Genomic DNA, 15,687 nt, shown 5'->3' with positions numbered 1-15,687 from the left:
TGGGAAGCCAGCAGTGTTTTGGGAGGGGGTCACTAGATTCACACCCGGCACAATGGGATGGTAGTTTTTCATACCTCCCACTCCCCACATCCATCACCGGAGGCCACCACCACCCTTCCTGGGCTTACACACCAGGGCACAGGCCACCCCACTGCCCAGAAAAGGGTGGGGTCAAAGGCTTGATCCGAAGCACAGCTTTTTAAAAGGTTTTAAAGCTGGAGGGGGTCCTGGGAGGTCACGTGACCCGGGAGTTCCCAGCCCTGTTGGCACATCAGCTTCAGCGGGGGGAAACGTGAACACTCAGCCAGGGCTCCAACCCTGAGTCTCACTTAATTGATCTGGGGTGGGCTCCAGACATTAGTATGTTTTAAAAACTCCCCGCTGATTCTAATGTGCACCCAGGGCTGAAAACTGCTGATGCAGTCCAGACCTCCGATGTGACAGCAATCATTCATCATACGGGCGTCTAATGCTGGGCTGTGGGATGGCCTATGTCCCCCAGACCTTCCCAACCAGCCCCGTCTCCAAGTGAGAAAACCAAAGCTGGCCACAGGAGTTAACGGAGCTCTTAGGGTTACGAGTAAAATCTAAATCCCAGCTAAAAGAACAGAAGGGGAAGAGGTGAACTTTGGGCAAGTACCCTCCTCCGCTTTATTGTGCAGCTACTGCAGCGTCGAAACACATTTTTAGCCTCCGACTAAGGAGATACTTCCGACGGGCTCTCTGGGTCCACCCACCACCATTCTACTCAGCGAACACACAGCTGCTGGGTGTGATACGGAAGGGAGCCCGGGGCTGGTGAGAGACAGAACAGGGGCCACTGTTGCCTCTGTATCTATTCTGGGCCCGGGATGGATGATGTCACCTCCAGCAGCAGTGGAAAGCAGAGTCATGAATCATCCATGAACCAGCGCAGCCTCCGAGATAATAAATCGGATGTCGGCACCGCGCGCTTCGCAGACCTGGTGCAGAGGCGCCGGCTCTGCCTGGGGTGCTGGGACACAGGCACCAGCGCTGCAAACATTCAGAGAGAAGGAAGCCCTTTCAATTACGTCCTGATATCAAGATGGGGTGGCAAGTTGAGGAAGAAATTTCAGATTTGTAGGGAGTCCTCAAAGGCACACAACTTTGATCACAGTAAAACCATGCCAGTTACTTTTGCGCGCCGCCAGGTTTGCCAACCAAACCCGGGGATTAAGAGAAGCACATCCGGGGCTGAAACTATTAATTACGCTGTGCCTACCGGCGTCCTCCGCCCGGAGACCTTGAAGGTGTTACCACTTTGACCCTCAACAGCATTAATTTAGCTCAGAAACTCACTCTAGGATTGAATTTGGCAATTGTTCCTGCCCGGAAGGGTTGCTGGGACAACATAAAGAAATCAAGAAGTCTGTTTGGCAGGGTTTGAAGTTCAGTGTTGTCTTGCTGTTTTCTTTCTTATGTTTTCCAGGGTGGAAGTCGGGGCAGGTACGTAAGGATGGTAAGGTTTGTGTTGTCATACATATGAGTTCTCCTGATTTCCTTCTCTTTCTCTCTCTCTCTCCCTCTTTTTTTTTTTGGCCTTATTTCCACTTCCCTAAATAGCCAAGTTGAATGAACCAGCTGGAAATACCAGTCTGCTGGGTATGGTCTGCACTCTCGGAGTTGGGGGTTCCGACGCCTCCTAGGTGTATTGGTAAATCCTTGGCTTAGAAAGAAATGACTGCGCTCCGAAGCCTACAAATTCAACGTTAAACCTCAGAGTTCTTCAAGTGTCTTTCTCTACCAAGAAGTTATCTCTAACACCCTAAGGTCAATTTCATGGTCTTTGGCCAAATTAGACTCGGGCAGGCCGTGAACTACATCAGGATCTGGGGGCCGTGTTCTCTTAAGTAGAAGGTCTTTTGTCTAATTTCTCTTGCACATAATTTTGCGGAGGGAGCAGCTGTGACGTGGACAGGAACCTGCAGGGAGAAACGGCTGTGTTCGCCCATGGAGGCTGCAGGCCACGGGTGAGCAGGGAACTCGCCCGACAGGAAGCACTGCTTTGTCCTCTGCATGCCGTTTCCTAGGGCTGCTGAACAAAGCACCACCAACTGGGGGGCTTAAAACAACAGCAGTTTATTCTCTCACAGCTCTGGAAGCTGGAAGTCCAAAATCAAGGTGTCGGCAGGGCCACGTCCCCTTGAAGTTTCCATGAGAAAATCTGTCCCATGCCTTTCTCTTAGGTCCACACTCCAATCTCCACCTCCGTGGTCATGTGACATTCTCCGTGTCTCCCTTCACATGTCCTCCCTCTTCTTAGAAGGACACCCATCGTATTGAACCAACTTACCCCCGTCTGACCTCATCTTAACTTGATTACATCTGCAAAGACCCTATTTCTGCCTCAGGTCACATGCTGAGATACAAAGGGGCTAGGACTTCCACATACCTTTTGAGGGGGATTCAATTCAACCCATAAGATGAAGGAAAAGCTAACAGCGTCTGCCGACAGCTCTCTAGAGTGTGAATATTTTCTCCAGTCAGCAGGCTTTAGCCTTCATTCCTCAAGGAGTGATAGTAACACTATTCTTATTAGTAGTAACATAACAGTAACCTAACTTTATTATGATAGTAATAAAGTTAATACTTACAGAGAGTATAAACATCAGATGCTTCACATAAATTCTCTCTTAAACCTCGCAAGTCCATAAATTAATAACATTCCCCATTAAACAGATGAGAAAACTGAGGTCGAGAGACGTTTAATAACTTGCCCCAAGGTCACACAGCTACTGAGTGGTGGCGCTGGAATTTGAACCCAGCAGTGTGACTGGGGACCTAGGCTCTCACCCCTTTGCCACCAGACAACTCACGAGCTTCACTAACTGGGTACCTGCCTTGACTCTTAAGCTACAAGCAACAGGGGCACAGAGGAGGATTCTGTATGTGCCACATTGTATAAGGTCCCCACATGTTTAGTAATCATAACTTGGGTTAGGAAAATGCTTTCAACTTTTTTTTCTTTAATTAAAAAGACCTTGGACTCCTGGAACGAAGGGTCTCTCTGTTCTGACCTCTCTCACCTCTGCTCTGGGATAAACTAAAGCAAACGGGGCTTCTTTTCCTACTGGGGCCGGTCTGGCTATCCTATTAATAGCATGTTGTCTGGAAAAGCAGAAACTACTAAGAAAATCCTCATCTATCCATCCGACTCTCTGTTTATGGAAAGAAAAAGACAGAGGTGACTCAGAGGCAAAGGATTCTCAGCTGCATATAATCAAGTCCTGTTTGGAGCTCCGAGGCCCCCTCTCCCTGGCAGGACAGAAAACTCAGATGACGCGGGACCCATCCCTCATTCAGCAAAGTCTGAGATGCCACATGTTCTACTAACCCCATAAAGACAACCAAGTTTAAAAATCTTTACGCCAGTGTCAGGAACACGGTAGAAGTGACAACAGTTACTGTGTTAGCATACTGAGATGGGATGAACTTTTTCCTTTTGAAAATTCTCTCATGCTGTTCTATCGCTATATTTACAATTCAACTTGGGATGAATTGTAAAAGCTTATTACACTAAAAAAGTATTTGTTTGACTAGGTAATAAATGCATAGGGTACGAAAATTCGAAAGGTAAATGAGTATAAAGTGAAAAGTTTTCCTGTATCTTTGGACCACTGGTCACTTAATCCTCTTCCCCAGAAGCAAATGCTGTTTTTTATTTATGTATACTTGCACGGATGAGTATATATATTTGTGCATAAAACATATTCGAGTGCTTTCTCTAGCTGGAGATTATTCCAAGTCCTTTATACTTATTAACTGATTTAATAAGCCTCAGGCTAACCCGATGGCATCATTCCTGTTTTTTAGATGAGGAATCGTGAGTCACAGAGAGTGTAGGTGACTTGCCCAAGGTCACACAGTTATGACGTCACAAACCTTAGATGTGAACACCAGCTGTCTGACTCCAGAGCACGTGCTCTAAGCCACTTGGCCATTCTCACTCTTTGTTGCCAGTTTTGTGACTATCCTTTCAGAAATATTCCATGCACAGGCAAACGTATGTTTCATGTGTGAAGGGGAGGGGAAAACTTTTTTTAAAGACTAGGTCTTAAAAAGTTCAAATAAACATTGTAACTTGCCTGAAGAAGTTAAATCGGCAGTTCTTTAAGGGGGAAAGGAAAGCACTAAGGCTACTGGCATTGACCACTCTCGGTGGGCACTTCGCAAGTGGCTCATTAACTCGTGCAGAGCAGATGTGCTGCCTCCAGAGAGCGAAACGGGGCTCAGAGCCCTTCGGGGACCACCTGAGATGGCGCCCAGGGAAGCTGGGACTGAAGCCAAGTATGGGCAGCACTAAACTCAAGCTCCTTCCCGTGTGTCCTGTGACAGAGACACAGATGGGCCAGGGAATGTCCTCCGAACCCAGGGCCCAAACAGAAGCTCAAGGGCAGAGCTGAACAATCCCGGGGGCTCCTGGAGTCCCAGCAGGAAGCAGGCGCCCCGGCTTCTGGTCCCCCCGCTCAACCCCTAGCAGCGCCGTGATGCTAGGAAAGGGGATGCTTTTAACCAAGGGGCCAGGCTGAAGGCTCCTCTCTCTTCAGAGATCTGAAACCATGTGAGAGTCGGAGCTGGGAGCTGGGCCTCTATGGGAACAGGGCCGAACAAAAGCCTCATTGTCTCTCTCCACAAAAAAACCATTTCTGGGTCAATGAAGTGGCTGACCCTGGGCCCACTCCCTTTCTGCTTCCGTGGGCCACAGCCAGGAGGGAGGAAGGAAGATCTACTAGCTCACCACCCTTCTGGTGCCAGGGCTTTTATTCCGAAGGAAAGGAGTTTCAGATTTATCCTCCAGCTGGGACACCAAGGGGCATCCAGGGGGCCATGCCCGCCCCCCACCCTGGCCTGCCCTGTTGCCAGGGCGCTGTGGGCTCCGTGTGAGTCCCCATCCACAGGAAAAGCAGGTGAACAGAAACTGAGCTCCCATGTTGATGAATATCTCAAGAGACAGCGCCGGAATGGGCGCTTCCGGAATACAGTTAGCTCAGGGAAGAAAAAAATTAAAGTGTGCTCCTTGCTTTCCCGTCAGAAATAAAATTAAGGTCTCAGATCGATGTTGCCGGGGCTGGGGTAGCTACAGGCATCTTTAATGGCCTCCTCTACATGTTTGCAAATTCACAGTCCCCTTCAACCCTGCCCTTCTAATTGGTTATTTGCGAGGTCATGTTTGCACCAATTTCTCCGGGAAGGCTAATGGTGTTTATTTAACGAGAAAATAAAATGTGAGACAGCTCCGGGGGCTGGTCTCTGAGAGATGGCTCAGGGCAGGGGCTGCAGCTCTCTACCCTGCTCCCGTCTTTCACCCTCTGTGGCCGCCCTTCCTCTGGAGGAGGTCCTGAGATGGGCCCGGTGATAGGTCAGGCCTTGAGGGGACTGTGCTGGGGGCCAGAGGCGGGGGGCCAGGCTGCACAGCCTCTGGGCAAAGCCCTAGATGCACCCTCCTGGTGGGGACCACCTTATGCAGCCCAGCTTTAAAATGAGCCCGCCGGGAGCACAGAATCTAGTGGAGGGGCACGTGGCTGTCCATGTACACCGCTGTGGGGCTTGCCAGTTCTTCCTCGTTCTAACTGAAGTGTGCCCGATTTCAAGCCTGCACGTAATTGTTTTCCAACAGAACCTCTCCAAGTACCCAAAGGCGGCAAATTACACATCACCGCCAGCACCCCAGCCAGGCTCTTCTATCCAGGGGGGATGGGGGAGATTCAATTATATTGAGTTTCTACCCCATTCTAACATTCTCCCTTAGACTCCACATGTATCAATACCTTTTTCTTTTTTTGGCCTCTGCGCGGCATGCGGGATCTTAGTTCCCCAACCAGGGATCAAACCCTCACCCCCTGCAGTGGAAGCGTGGAGTCTTAACCACTGGACCTCCAGGGAAGTCCCTCAATACCTTTCTAAAACAGGTGCCCCACACTGACATCGATCCACTCTGGGAAGAGACGAGGATTATCACCTAACCTGATCTAACTCTCTACTTGCATGAAAAGAGCCCACAGACATGCTAGGTGACCACATCACAGTACAGCCTAGGCTGGAAGCTCTATCCGACCGAGACCCTTCGTTGGTGTTAGTGGCCTGTGACACACCAGCAGCTTTCCTGTCGACTGGCTTCCAATTCAGGTGCAGAACTGGGCTCAGTACCAATAGTAATCAGCTACTGGCTTACAGGTTGCCACTAAACCCCTTAACACATCTCAGACTTGCGTTAGAGAGTGATGGGTACCTAACAGCATCAGCGGACCAGAGAGCAGATCTGTGAGGCGGCGGAAACGCAAAGGGCATGACTCCAGCAGGGCAGACCCCGCAGCAAATCCTGCTCTAGACCCTGACCTTGGGCACCGGTGCTGCGCAGGATGCCATCGTGTCCCATTGGCACAAGTGTCCTCACCAGCTGTGATTCTCCAAACCCTTATCATGCTTTCTACCCCAGCCAACAACACTTTCCCACCCAGAGGGACTTATCCTCTTTGTCAAACACACTCCTTCCTCCATCCTACAAAGTCACATTTATGGGTTGTAGAGTCCCAACCCTCTCTCCCAGGTAAATAAAGTCAAAATGTTAGAATCTCATTAGGAAAAACACACATACATTATCTTTGACACCCCACACCTACAAATGAAGCAATGCTTTTTTATTTTTAATTTAATTTACGCCTTTGTGAAACTCTTTTTACGCTTCCCCCTCCCCCCTTGGGAAATGGGCATCAATAAACAAACAATTACAGTGTGATTTTTAATCATCTTTTAGTATACAAGAAAAGAGTCAGTCTGGACTTCAGAGGTCAATTTCAAAAGTGAGTGTCTGGCAGGGAGTCAGGACATTAAGGGCTGTTTTTTCTCCTTAGGAAAGCATTACCGGGATTTCCCTGGCGGCACAGTCACTAAGAATCCGCCTGCCAATGCAGGGGACACGGGTTCGTGCCCTGGTCTGGGAAGATCCCACATGGAGCAACTAAGCCCGTGCGCCACAACTACTGAGCCTGCACTCTAGAGCCCACGAGCCACAACTACTGAAGCCCGCGTGCCTAGAGCCCGTGCTCCGCAACAAGAGAAGCCACCGCAGTGAGAAGCCCGCGCACCGCAACGAAGAGTAGCCCCCGCTCGCCGCAACTAGAGAAAGCCCGCGTGCAGCAATGAAGACGCAATGCAGCCAAAATTAAATAAATAAAATAAGTAAATTTATTAAAAGAAAAAGAAAAGAGTGTCTTCTATCATATAGCTTCAGCTACATCGCACAGGCACCGTTTTAATAAATAAACTAATTACGCAAATTATGAAGACCTTAAACTTCGGCCAGCTGCTTTTGGGGATAGAGATGCTGTATGAGCTTCTTGGGAGAAGCCAAGCTCAGTCTTGCTGCCTTGAGGTGAGACTGCAGAAGGCTGCTCCCTCCAGCCACAGGGCCCACCACGGCGCCCTTCCAGCCTGGTAACTCCCGATGGGCAGAGCCGCCCTGGGAGAGGGAGGACTTTCTTTATCCAGGGAGCCTGCTGGGGATGGCGCTCTCTGAGATCCACAGAACAGGAGACTGCCTCGGAGCTGTTGTTCCTCTCCAAAGCCATTAGCACTGCACTTAATAAGCAACTGCTAACAGTCTGGAGAGGAGTCATCCATCACACTGATCTTTATTTTTCTCTCTGTATCCTGTTCCTTCGCCTCTGGCAATGTTCCGGAGCAAACAGGCCTGCTGGGTAATGGAAGCCACTGGGAGTGAGAAGGCCTGTCCCCAGGTCTCTCCTCTGTACTCGCCAGAAACCACTCCCCCTCCAGCTGACCCTCACCAGGCCACCTGATAAGCTTCAAAGACATCCAGCTCATTTTCCACTGGGTCCCCAACCACCCAGCTCTCCCCTGACGCGCCAGACTTGGAGGGACCTGGCTGTGCAGGCCCTGAGGTCAGAGGGAGGCAGCACATCTGAGGCTCCCCTGGAATGAGCTCTTGGGGGGCTCCCTACCCCCATGAGGAGGTGAGTGAGAGATGTATTTCAGCAACCAGCATCGCCGCCATCCACTGTCTCAAACAGGGCGGATACAGGGAGAGTCCTCCAGCCCCCTGGCTCTCAGCCAGCGTCCCCCCAACCACCCACCAAAGAGCAAATCAGAAAGGATAGCACCTTGTTGCTTCTTCCCTCCCTGCCCACCTCCAGCCCCACTCTGGGATCAATACCTAATGCTGAATTCAAGATCTTATCTGAGTTCTGCAAGGGTAAAGTGACAAACTTTTCCCCAATGATTAAATCCTTTGATGATCAGTCCAATATTTTTCAGCCCACCTCTAAGGACGTTTAGAGAGCAAATGCAATGACTCTGAAAAGGCTGGAAAGCCACCATTCTCTCTGTCCTTGGGCACAGAGGGTCTCAGAGAAGGCGCGAAATGAAGTGATGGGCGGGGCCAAGGAAGGCCCTAGCTTCTACCAGTAGCTCAGCTCCCCAGCTGGCTGTAGGAACCTGCTGTGCGGCTTTCCAAAACTCCACATGCCTTAGTTTCTCCATCTGAAAAATGAAGGTACCTTGTAGTCCGGCAAGAGGATAGGTGTGGAGAAGGACTAGTAATAAGGAGGGGCTCAAGTCCTTAAGATCGCCGACTCTCCTGCTTTAAACCACTGCCTAGCCCCGTGCTCGCAGAGCGGCTAAGAACACAGGCTCGGGGTTGGACAGGGTGGGTTTACGTCTAAGTTCTGCTCGGACCAGTGTGCCACTCTGGGCAGCTCAGTTCATAAAGATTCCACAGTACGTGCTAAGCACCTGGTATAGGGGTGCTCAGAAAGTGGTTGTTTCTACCAGGAGTGCTAACACAACCTGGTTAACACAGAACCCTGTACCACTATGGTGTGCACTCTGATGGGGCGGGGGGGGTCAGACCCCCCTTCGGGAATGAAGGTCATCTTCCCCAGCCGCTGGGAGTGCTGCTGGATGACGGCCCCAGCTGTTGGTCCCCTCCAGGACTTCCCCGGTACAAGCCCAAGATGACACCTGCTTCCCAGGTGGGCTGCCTCCTATGACTGATCAACATACGGGGATAACTGGGGCAGCCGAAGGACCACCCTCTCTTCAAACTCCCCAGGGCATCGCAGGTCGTCACCTCCGTCTGCCCAGTCCCCGTGAAGAGCATCCCCAATGAACCTCCTGCAGACCCAGCCCCATCTCAGGGACCCCTACCGGAGACAACTGCTCCCCCTCCGCTAGTTAGAGAAAGGAAACAATCTGGAACCTACTTCCAGTTAAAAAGCTAAAAGCCAGAAGCATACTTTAGGTCCTGGAGCTCAGCGGTCCCAGTTCATGTATTTTCCAGAGGCAGAGCCTGAGGGGTTCAGAGAGCTTAGGAAAAGTGCCCCTGGCTAGACGCAAAGGGGCAGCAGAAGCTGGAAGGCGGTCCCTCTAAGGACGAAGGTGGGAAGACGCCACACTTCTGTGAGAGTCAGATGCTGAACGACCTTCCTGCTTCCAGGACGGAGGATGCACCTCCCTGGAGGGCTCACTGTCTGCCGGACTCTCCCCTGGGCTCTTTCCCACGGTGCTACCGAGGTCCGAGTGCAGATGTAAAGTGGGAAGAAACACAGGCTGGCGCTTCCGTGAACAGGAGCAGTGAACTGAGGGCCACCCTTGTGCCTACGGGACCAGCGGGGACAGGGCAGGAGGCGGCCACCGTGGGGCAGGAAGTGGAAAAGCTGCCCCGACCCCTGGCTCCTAATGGCAAGTGTGGCCTGACTCCCAGAAGGCCAGGCCCCGTGCCACGGAGTTTTCTCTGACAGCAGTGGTCGCGGCTCAGGGGCACACAGGTGGTTTTCAAAATGCCTGGGGCAGAGGACAAGTCACCGCCCAGGCTGCCCAACGGGGCTGGGTTAGAAGGTGACGGAAAGCACTAAGCAAGTGTGCCCTGACGACACGGAGGGGTTAATGGTCTGGGGCTCTTTAAGCAGAGAGCTGGCGGCCGTGCCAGCCAGAGAGGTGTCCTCAGCTCCTGCTCCAGCAGCACTTTCCTCTTGATAAGATAATGGAAAACAGGAAGCCGAGGAGGTGAAGGAAAGGTTGGGGCAAGGTGGCTGCAGGAGGACTTCACTTTCCTGTGCTTATCTCCTGATCCCAAGTGCACATTCCATCAGGCCAGGGCTGTGAGGCCTGCTGGCTCCACATCTAGGATTTGTGCTTCTCTCGTGATATGTTCTTTCTTTAGAGAAAATTCTTTCCTCCCCTAATGCTCTGGATCGCTGAAGTATTACCCCAGCTTCAGCACCCCGTCCAGAGAGAAACTCCCCCTCAGCTGTTTGGAGAGGCTGGAAAGCATGCATGGGCCAAGGCCCCCACCGACACAGGTGGGACAGCGGGACCAGATTTCTGTACAGGAGCAAACGGGCAGCAGGTGTCAGGTCCTTCCCGTTGAAACCTCTGGGCACACGGTCCCTCCTGCCTTCTCTTCCCCGCCCCACCAGCATCAGGCCGGCCACAGGCTGCATCCATTCAGGCCGGCTTCCTGGACGGGCGGCCTGAGCTGTCACATACACCCCGCGCTCAGAAGGGCTCCACTCTTGGTTGAATGCTCTGCTGTCATCTTGAAATTCTGGATAGTTTTTGAATAAGAGGCCCTGCCTTTCATCTTGTTGTTGACTCCATGAATTATGTAAGGGGTCCTGCACTGACCACAGGAATCTTAAAGGCGGGCAGGGCAGAAGGATGCGGGGCAGGCCCTGCCTTGGCTGGGGGAGGGGGCCGCGCCGTGCACGCACCAGGGGCTCTGCCCGCCCTCCATCCTGCCATCGCCACCGGGAGTCCTGACTTGGGGGAGTGAGCGACCACGTTCCTGAAGCTACTCTGAGTGCTGGGCCACAGGTGACCTCCCTTAGGCTCCCAACAGGAAACACTTCCCTCACCCAGTCACAGAGGGGCCCCCACCCCATCACTGTGCCCAGTGCCCTTGGAGAAGGGGAAGAGGCTTCAACCACGGCAGGAGGCATCTGCGTTAGAAACAGGGGAGCACTTTCCCTGGCGCCTCCTCTGCAGTGTGTCTGGGCCTGACGTCCTGAGTGTGAATCCAGCTCTGTCAGTTACCAGCCGAGTGACCTGACACGGAGGGTGAGCCGCCCCCTCAGGTCCCTCAGATGACGAACCTCTTTCCCGGCTCAGCTGAGAGGGTTCAATGAGATGATCTGTCATCTCTCCCAACACAGGGCCTGACACAGAGCAAGAGACCAAAACTACCTTTTTCACTGATATTCAAAAAAGAATGACAACAATACTGCCTAGAGGCCGCTGAGGAATCTTCCAGGACTATGAATTCTAACACTGAGCACCAGTGCCACGTTCAGATGCATCTCGCCCATCCTGAAAATAAAAGGCCGAAAACACCCTTCTCAACAAACCTGCTGCACGTGGAGACCACAAAGAGCAGAATTTGAGGGCTTCCCTGGTGGCGCAGTGGTTGAGAGTCCGCCTGCCAATGCAGGGAACACGGGTTCGTGCCCCGGTCTGGGAAGATCCCACATGCCGCGGAGCGGCTGGGCCCGTGAGCCATGGCCGCTGAGCCTGCGCATCCGGAGCCTGTGCTCCGCAACGGGAGAGGACACAACAATGAGAGGCCCCAACAGTGAGAGGCCTGCGTACCGCAAAAAAAAAAAAAAAAGAGCAGAATTTGTAATCAGCTGTCCTAGGTGTGAGTCCCTTCTCTGATCCTGGATGTAAGGCACCTCCTCTGAGATGTGGTTACCTCATCCACAAAATGGAGGTGATGGTAATAATAATAATACCTAACATTTATGCACAGTTGATGTGCTTGGCACTACGCTCTCCAAACAATCCTATAAGGAGGTACCCATATTATCTCCATTTTGCAGATGAATAAACTGAGGCATAAAGAACTTAAGTGATTTTCCCTCCGGGGGCTGCTGTGAAGATCAAGGTAGAAGATGCGTGTGGAAGCAGTGCTGGGAAAACCATAAAGATCGACGCAATGCTGACGATGATCAAGGGTCGTCAAGAAACGCCCGTCACCGGCACCACCTTCCTCTCACTCCGGAGCGTTGCAGAAGCAAAGGCAATCATTCCACACCTGTAAGCTCTTCTTTTCTCTCCTTGTCTCCCCCTAACTCCTCATCCTCTACCCCATCCCCATCCCTTCCCCAACATATAACACCCCTGAGGCCCCAGTTTTCTATTTTCCCTTTTAAGGATGCTGTAGGTGGCTGCATGAGACGCTTGGTTCCCCAGGCACACTCAGGACAGCCCCTCCTTCTCCCACCCTTGGAAGCATCGCTCCCCACCCACTCCTTCCTCCCTTTCACTCAGCCTGCCTGCTCAGAACAGGGAGACATGCAGTCAGCACTGGGTAACTGCTTCTAATCACAGGGGACAGCAAGAATGTAAACAACACAAGAAACATCTAAATGCCATCCAAGTGGCAAGGAAACACTGATCGCTGGCCCCTTCTCTCTAGAACACTGCTTCCTGCCACCCCCCCTTCAGAAACTCTGTTCATTAATGCCCCGTGAATAGGAACCCCAGAAACCAGGAGCTTCCGGAGGACGGAACGCTAAACCATAACTTTTGATGCTGCTTCCTCTGGGGAGGATTTTCTAGAGTCATCCAATTTTCTGTTTAAAGGAATCATTTCAATGTGTTTGTGTTTTTTTTTGGAGGGTGGGGTGAGGTGGCAGAGGTCAGAGACCCCTTTGAGAATCTATTCAAAGCTAGAAAACCTCTCCCAAAAGAAACATAAAACATCCCGCGTGTCACTTCAGGGGTTCTTAGACCCCAAGATGAAACCCATTTTCCAAAACATGGACAGGACAGTAAGCACAGGAGAAAATACAAGGAAGTGCAGATGTCCTCCAAGCATCCAAGAGGCACAAAAGGGCATTCCAGGTCTGCACCCACTGTATACATCGAACATCGACTAAACCTAGGATGAGGCTTTTTTTTTTTGGGGGGGGGGCTCTTTAGATTGACAGTGTGCTTCTCAACGCCCCCCCCCTCTTCAATGCAAATTGAGAACTCAACTGAGTAACTGCTGTGAATAATTTCCACTTAGTGCTGTGGTTCAGCAAGGACCAAGAAAGCAAGGATTGGAAAAGTGTATCAGAACACGTGTTGGGCGTGGCTGCATAATTAAATGACGGTTCCCAAGCCAAAAGGAAATGGTGTTTTAACTGTCCAGTATCAACCGTCCACACTACCATGGCCCCTCTCTTAATAGAGATCCACAACACACGTCACCTCCACCTGCCTGATTTTGGAACAGTCACTGTATCTTTTGTCTGCAGGACTGGGGGTGAGAAGAGATGGAGGCAGGAGAGGATGAAGGGGCAACCTCCCCACACTGGGGTTCTTACCTCTGTGCCTGTTGGTCGTCTTATCAAACATCAGCATTGCATCCTCCACCTGCAAAACAAATACAAAATAGAGTCTCTGCTTTAGGAATTTTAACAAAATGCACAAAACCTTATATATTGGTGGTGGGGGGGTAGCAGTTTCCGTTACAGAAGTCACGTTGCTTGTTAAAACCTATTTGAGGGCTTCCCTGGTGGCGCAGTGGTTGAGAGTCCGCCTGCCGATGCAGGGGACATGGGTTCGTGCCCCGGTCCGGGAAGATCCCACATGCCGCGGAGCGGCTGGGCCCGTGAGCCATGGCCACTGAGCCTGCGCGTCCGGAGCCTGTGCTCCGCAACGGGAGAGGCCACAACAGTGAGAGACCCGCGTACCGCAAAAAAAAAAAAAAAAAAAAAAAAAATCAAAGAGAGGAAAATACCAAAGGCATCCTCTGTCTCTCCTCCTAGTCCCTTCCTCTGTCCCCCCAGGCACCCTGCAACCCTTTTAGTCATTTCTGGAGAGTCAGGATCCACACTCAAGTCCCACACGGACCTCAAGAAACTCACACTTATGAAACCAGATTTGGCTTTGAATTCCACTCCTCTTACTTATGATCCAATCCTTTATTTGCTCCACAAAAGACACATCTTTAGTGCAGGTGCTGTCCTAAACCAATCAGCCATTCACTTGCAGACTGTACCTGGTTTGGCCAGGCGAGTAGCCTGGTCTCCTCATTCATTTTGTGCCCAAAGTTGGCAGTAAAAATACAATCCAACCACATGGCTGTGGGTGGACAGAACTGTTAGCCAGAGGGCTCCGTGCTTGGAGCAATTTCAACGTGCGTGTGTGCGTGTGTGCGCGGTGCGAAGGACCAAGCACTGTTCACTGGAGCTCAAAGGCTCGGAAAGGAGCTTGGGGGCCTGAGCTAAGCCAGCTGAGAAAAAGAACCATCGGCTATTCATTCCTCACTCCTCCCAGATGACAGTCTCCGATGGAAGGGAAGACACTGGGCAAAGCAATAAGACCAGGTTTAAAATGGTGCCTCCGGACAAGTCAAATCTATTTTTCTAGACGCCCATCAAGTATAACGGGGAGAGCAACGCCAAGGCGAGAACGGAAGAAGGCGCAGGCAAGCCAGACACAAACCTCCAAGGGACTGGCCTAGCTTACACATCCCTTCTGGAGTCAGGGCCCCTGGTGTTGCTAAGCAACCGGGCCTGAGCAAGCAGGCTCCTGGGGCCTTCCCCTTCTGGTCCCCATCTCTGTAGTCAGTTACTGGGAGGGAAATGGCCTTGCACGGTGACTGTTCCTCCAGCAAGGAGCTGTCCTCTCTCTCCCAGGAACCAGGCTTAGGGGAGTAGGGGATGCTAGTTTGGAGAGGGGGTGCCTTCACCAGACCCCTTCCCGGCCAGGCAGGATTGATGAGTCCCCAAGGCACCTGCTGAGGCCAAACACACCATAGCCAGCTGCCTCCCGTGCACCCCTCAAGCGAAACCACCAGAAGATCAACCGGTTTGTTTCTACAAAGGGCCGTCACGTTTGAGCATATGGCATCGCAGACTCCGACCCGGGGCCTCGAGGAGGATTCCACTGCCTGGGGTGCGGGTGGGTGGTGGGCGAAGCCTGCTGGGTATCGTGCAGGTGAACATGACATCCGTTTCACACCCACTGCCATATTTTCTAAGATGTTTGCCAAGTCCTTATTTTGAGCTGAAAATGCCTAACAGTAAGAAAAACAGCCCCCCTTCTGTGTTGGCCATGTTTGGGTACTGAAACTCAGATCCCCTTAGGAGATAAATAGTTTGAATTAAGAATAAGTATTTTCAACGCCCCTCCTTTCCATCGTGCGTAATTGGGTCCCTCTTCTCCTTCCTATTTCTGGATGTTTTCTGATGCTGCCCTGCTAATATTTGCTCCACCCTGATGAGTGAGGAGGAGGCTCTGTGTATGTTTTTTGGGGGCAACCATTGTCGTAAAGAATAGAGCTCTTGGGCTTCCCCGGTGGCGCAGTGGTTGAGAGTCTGCCTGCCGATGCAGGGGACACGGGTTCGTGCCCCGGTCCGGGAGGATCCCACATGCCGCGGAGTGGCTGGGCCCGTGAGCCGTGGCCGCTGAGCCTGCGCGTCTGGAGCCTGTGCTCCGCACCGGGAGAGGCCACAACAGTGAGAGGCCCGTGTATCGCAAAAAAAAAAAAAAAAAAAAGAATAGAGCTCTTTCCTCTATGGTCCAGTGTACAATGGACCTCACAAAGACCTCCTGAATAGATACAGCGTTGGAGCGCAAGAAAAATTCTATTAACACTTTACAAAATAGAACGTCTAAGAAGTAGCTAGAGAGGAAAGAGAAAGGGGATAAAAATCA

General features: G+C 51.7%; 1 protein-coding gene across 13 annotated transcripts in view; it reads right to left on the bottom strand.

Moving 5' to 3' along the window:
- MSI2 (musashi RNA binding protein 2) overlaps positions 1 to 15,687 on the bottom strand; it is a 389,103-nt gene that overhangs the window by 126,003 nt on the left and 247,413 nt on the right. For all 13 annotated transcript variants that reach the window (XR_010937428.1, XR_010937429.1, XM_067715513.1 and 10 more), the window contains exon 7: positions 13,350 to 13,398. Coding sequence is in view for 11 of the 13 variants with exons in the window: in XM_067715513.1 (XP_067571614.1) it covers positions 13,350 to 13,398 (49 nt within the window). In the remaining 2 variants the exon portion in view is untranslated. The remainder of the gene's footprint in view (positions 1 to 13,349; positions 13,399 to 15,687) is intronic.

This window comes from Pseudorca crassidens, chromosome 19 (genome assembly GCF_039906515.1).
Source record: "Pseudorca crassidens isolate mPseCra1 chromosome 19, mPseCra1.hap1, whole genome shotgun sequence".
In the NCBI taxonomy this organism is placed as follows: Eukaryota; Metazoa; Chordata; class Mammalia; order Artiodactyla; family Delphinidae; genus Pseudorca; species Pseudorca crassidens.
Note: the sequence above shows the minus strand (reverse complement) of the source record. Positions and strands in the feature narration are given on the sequence as shown.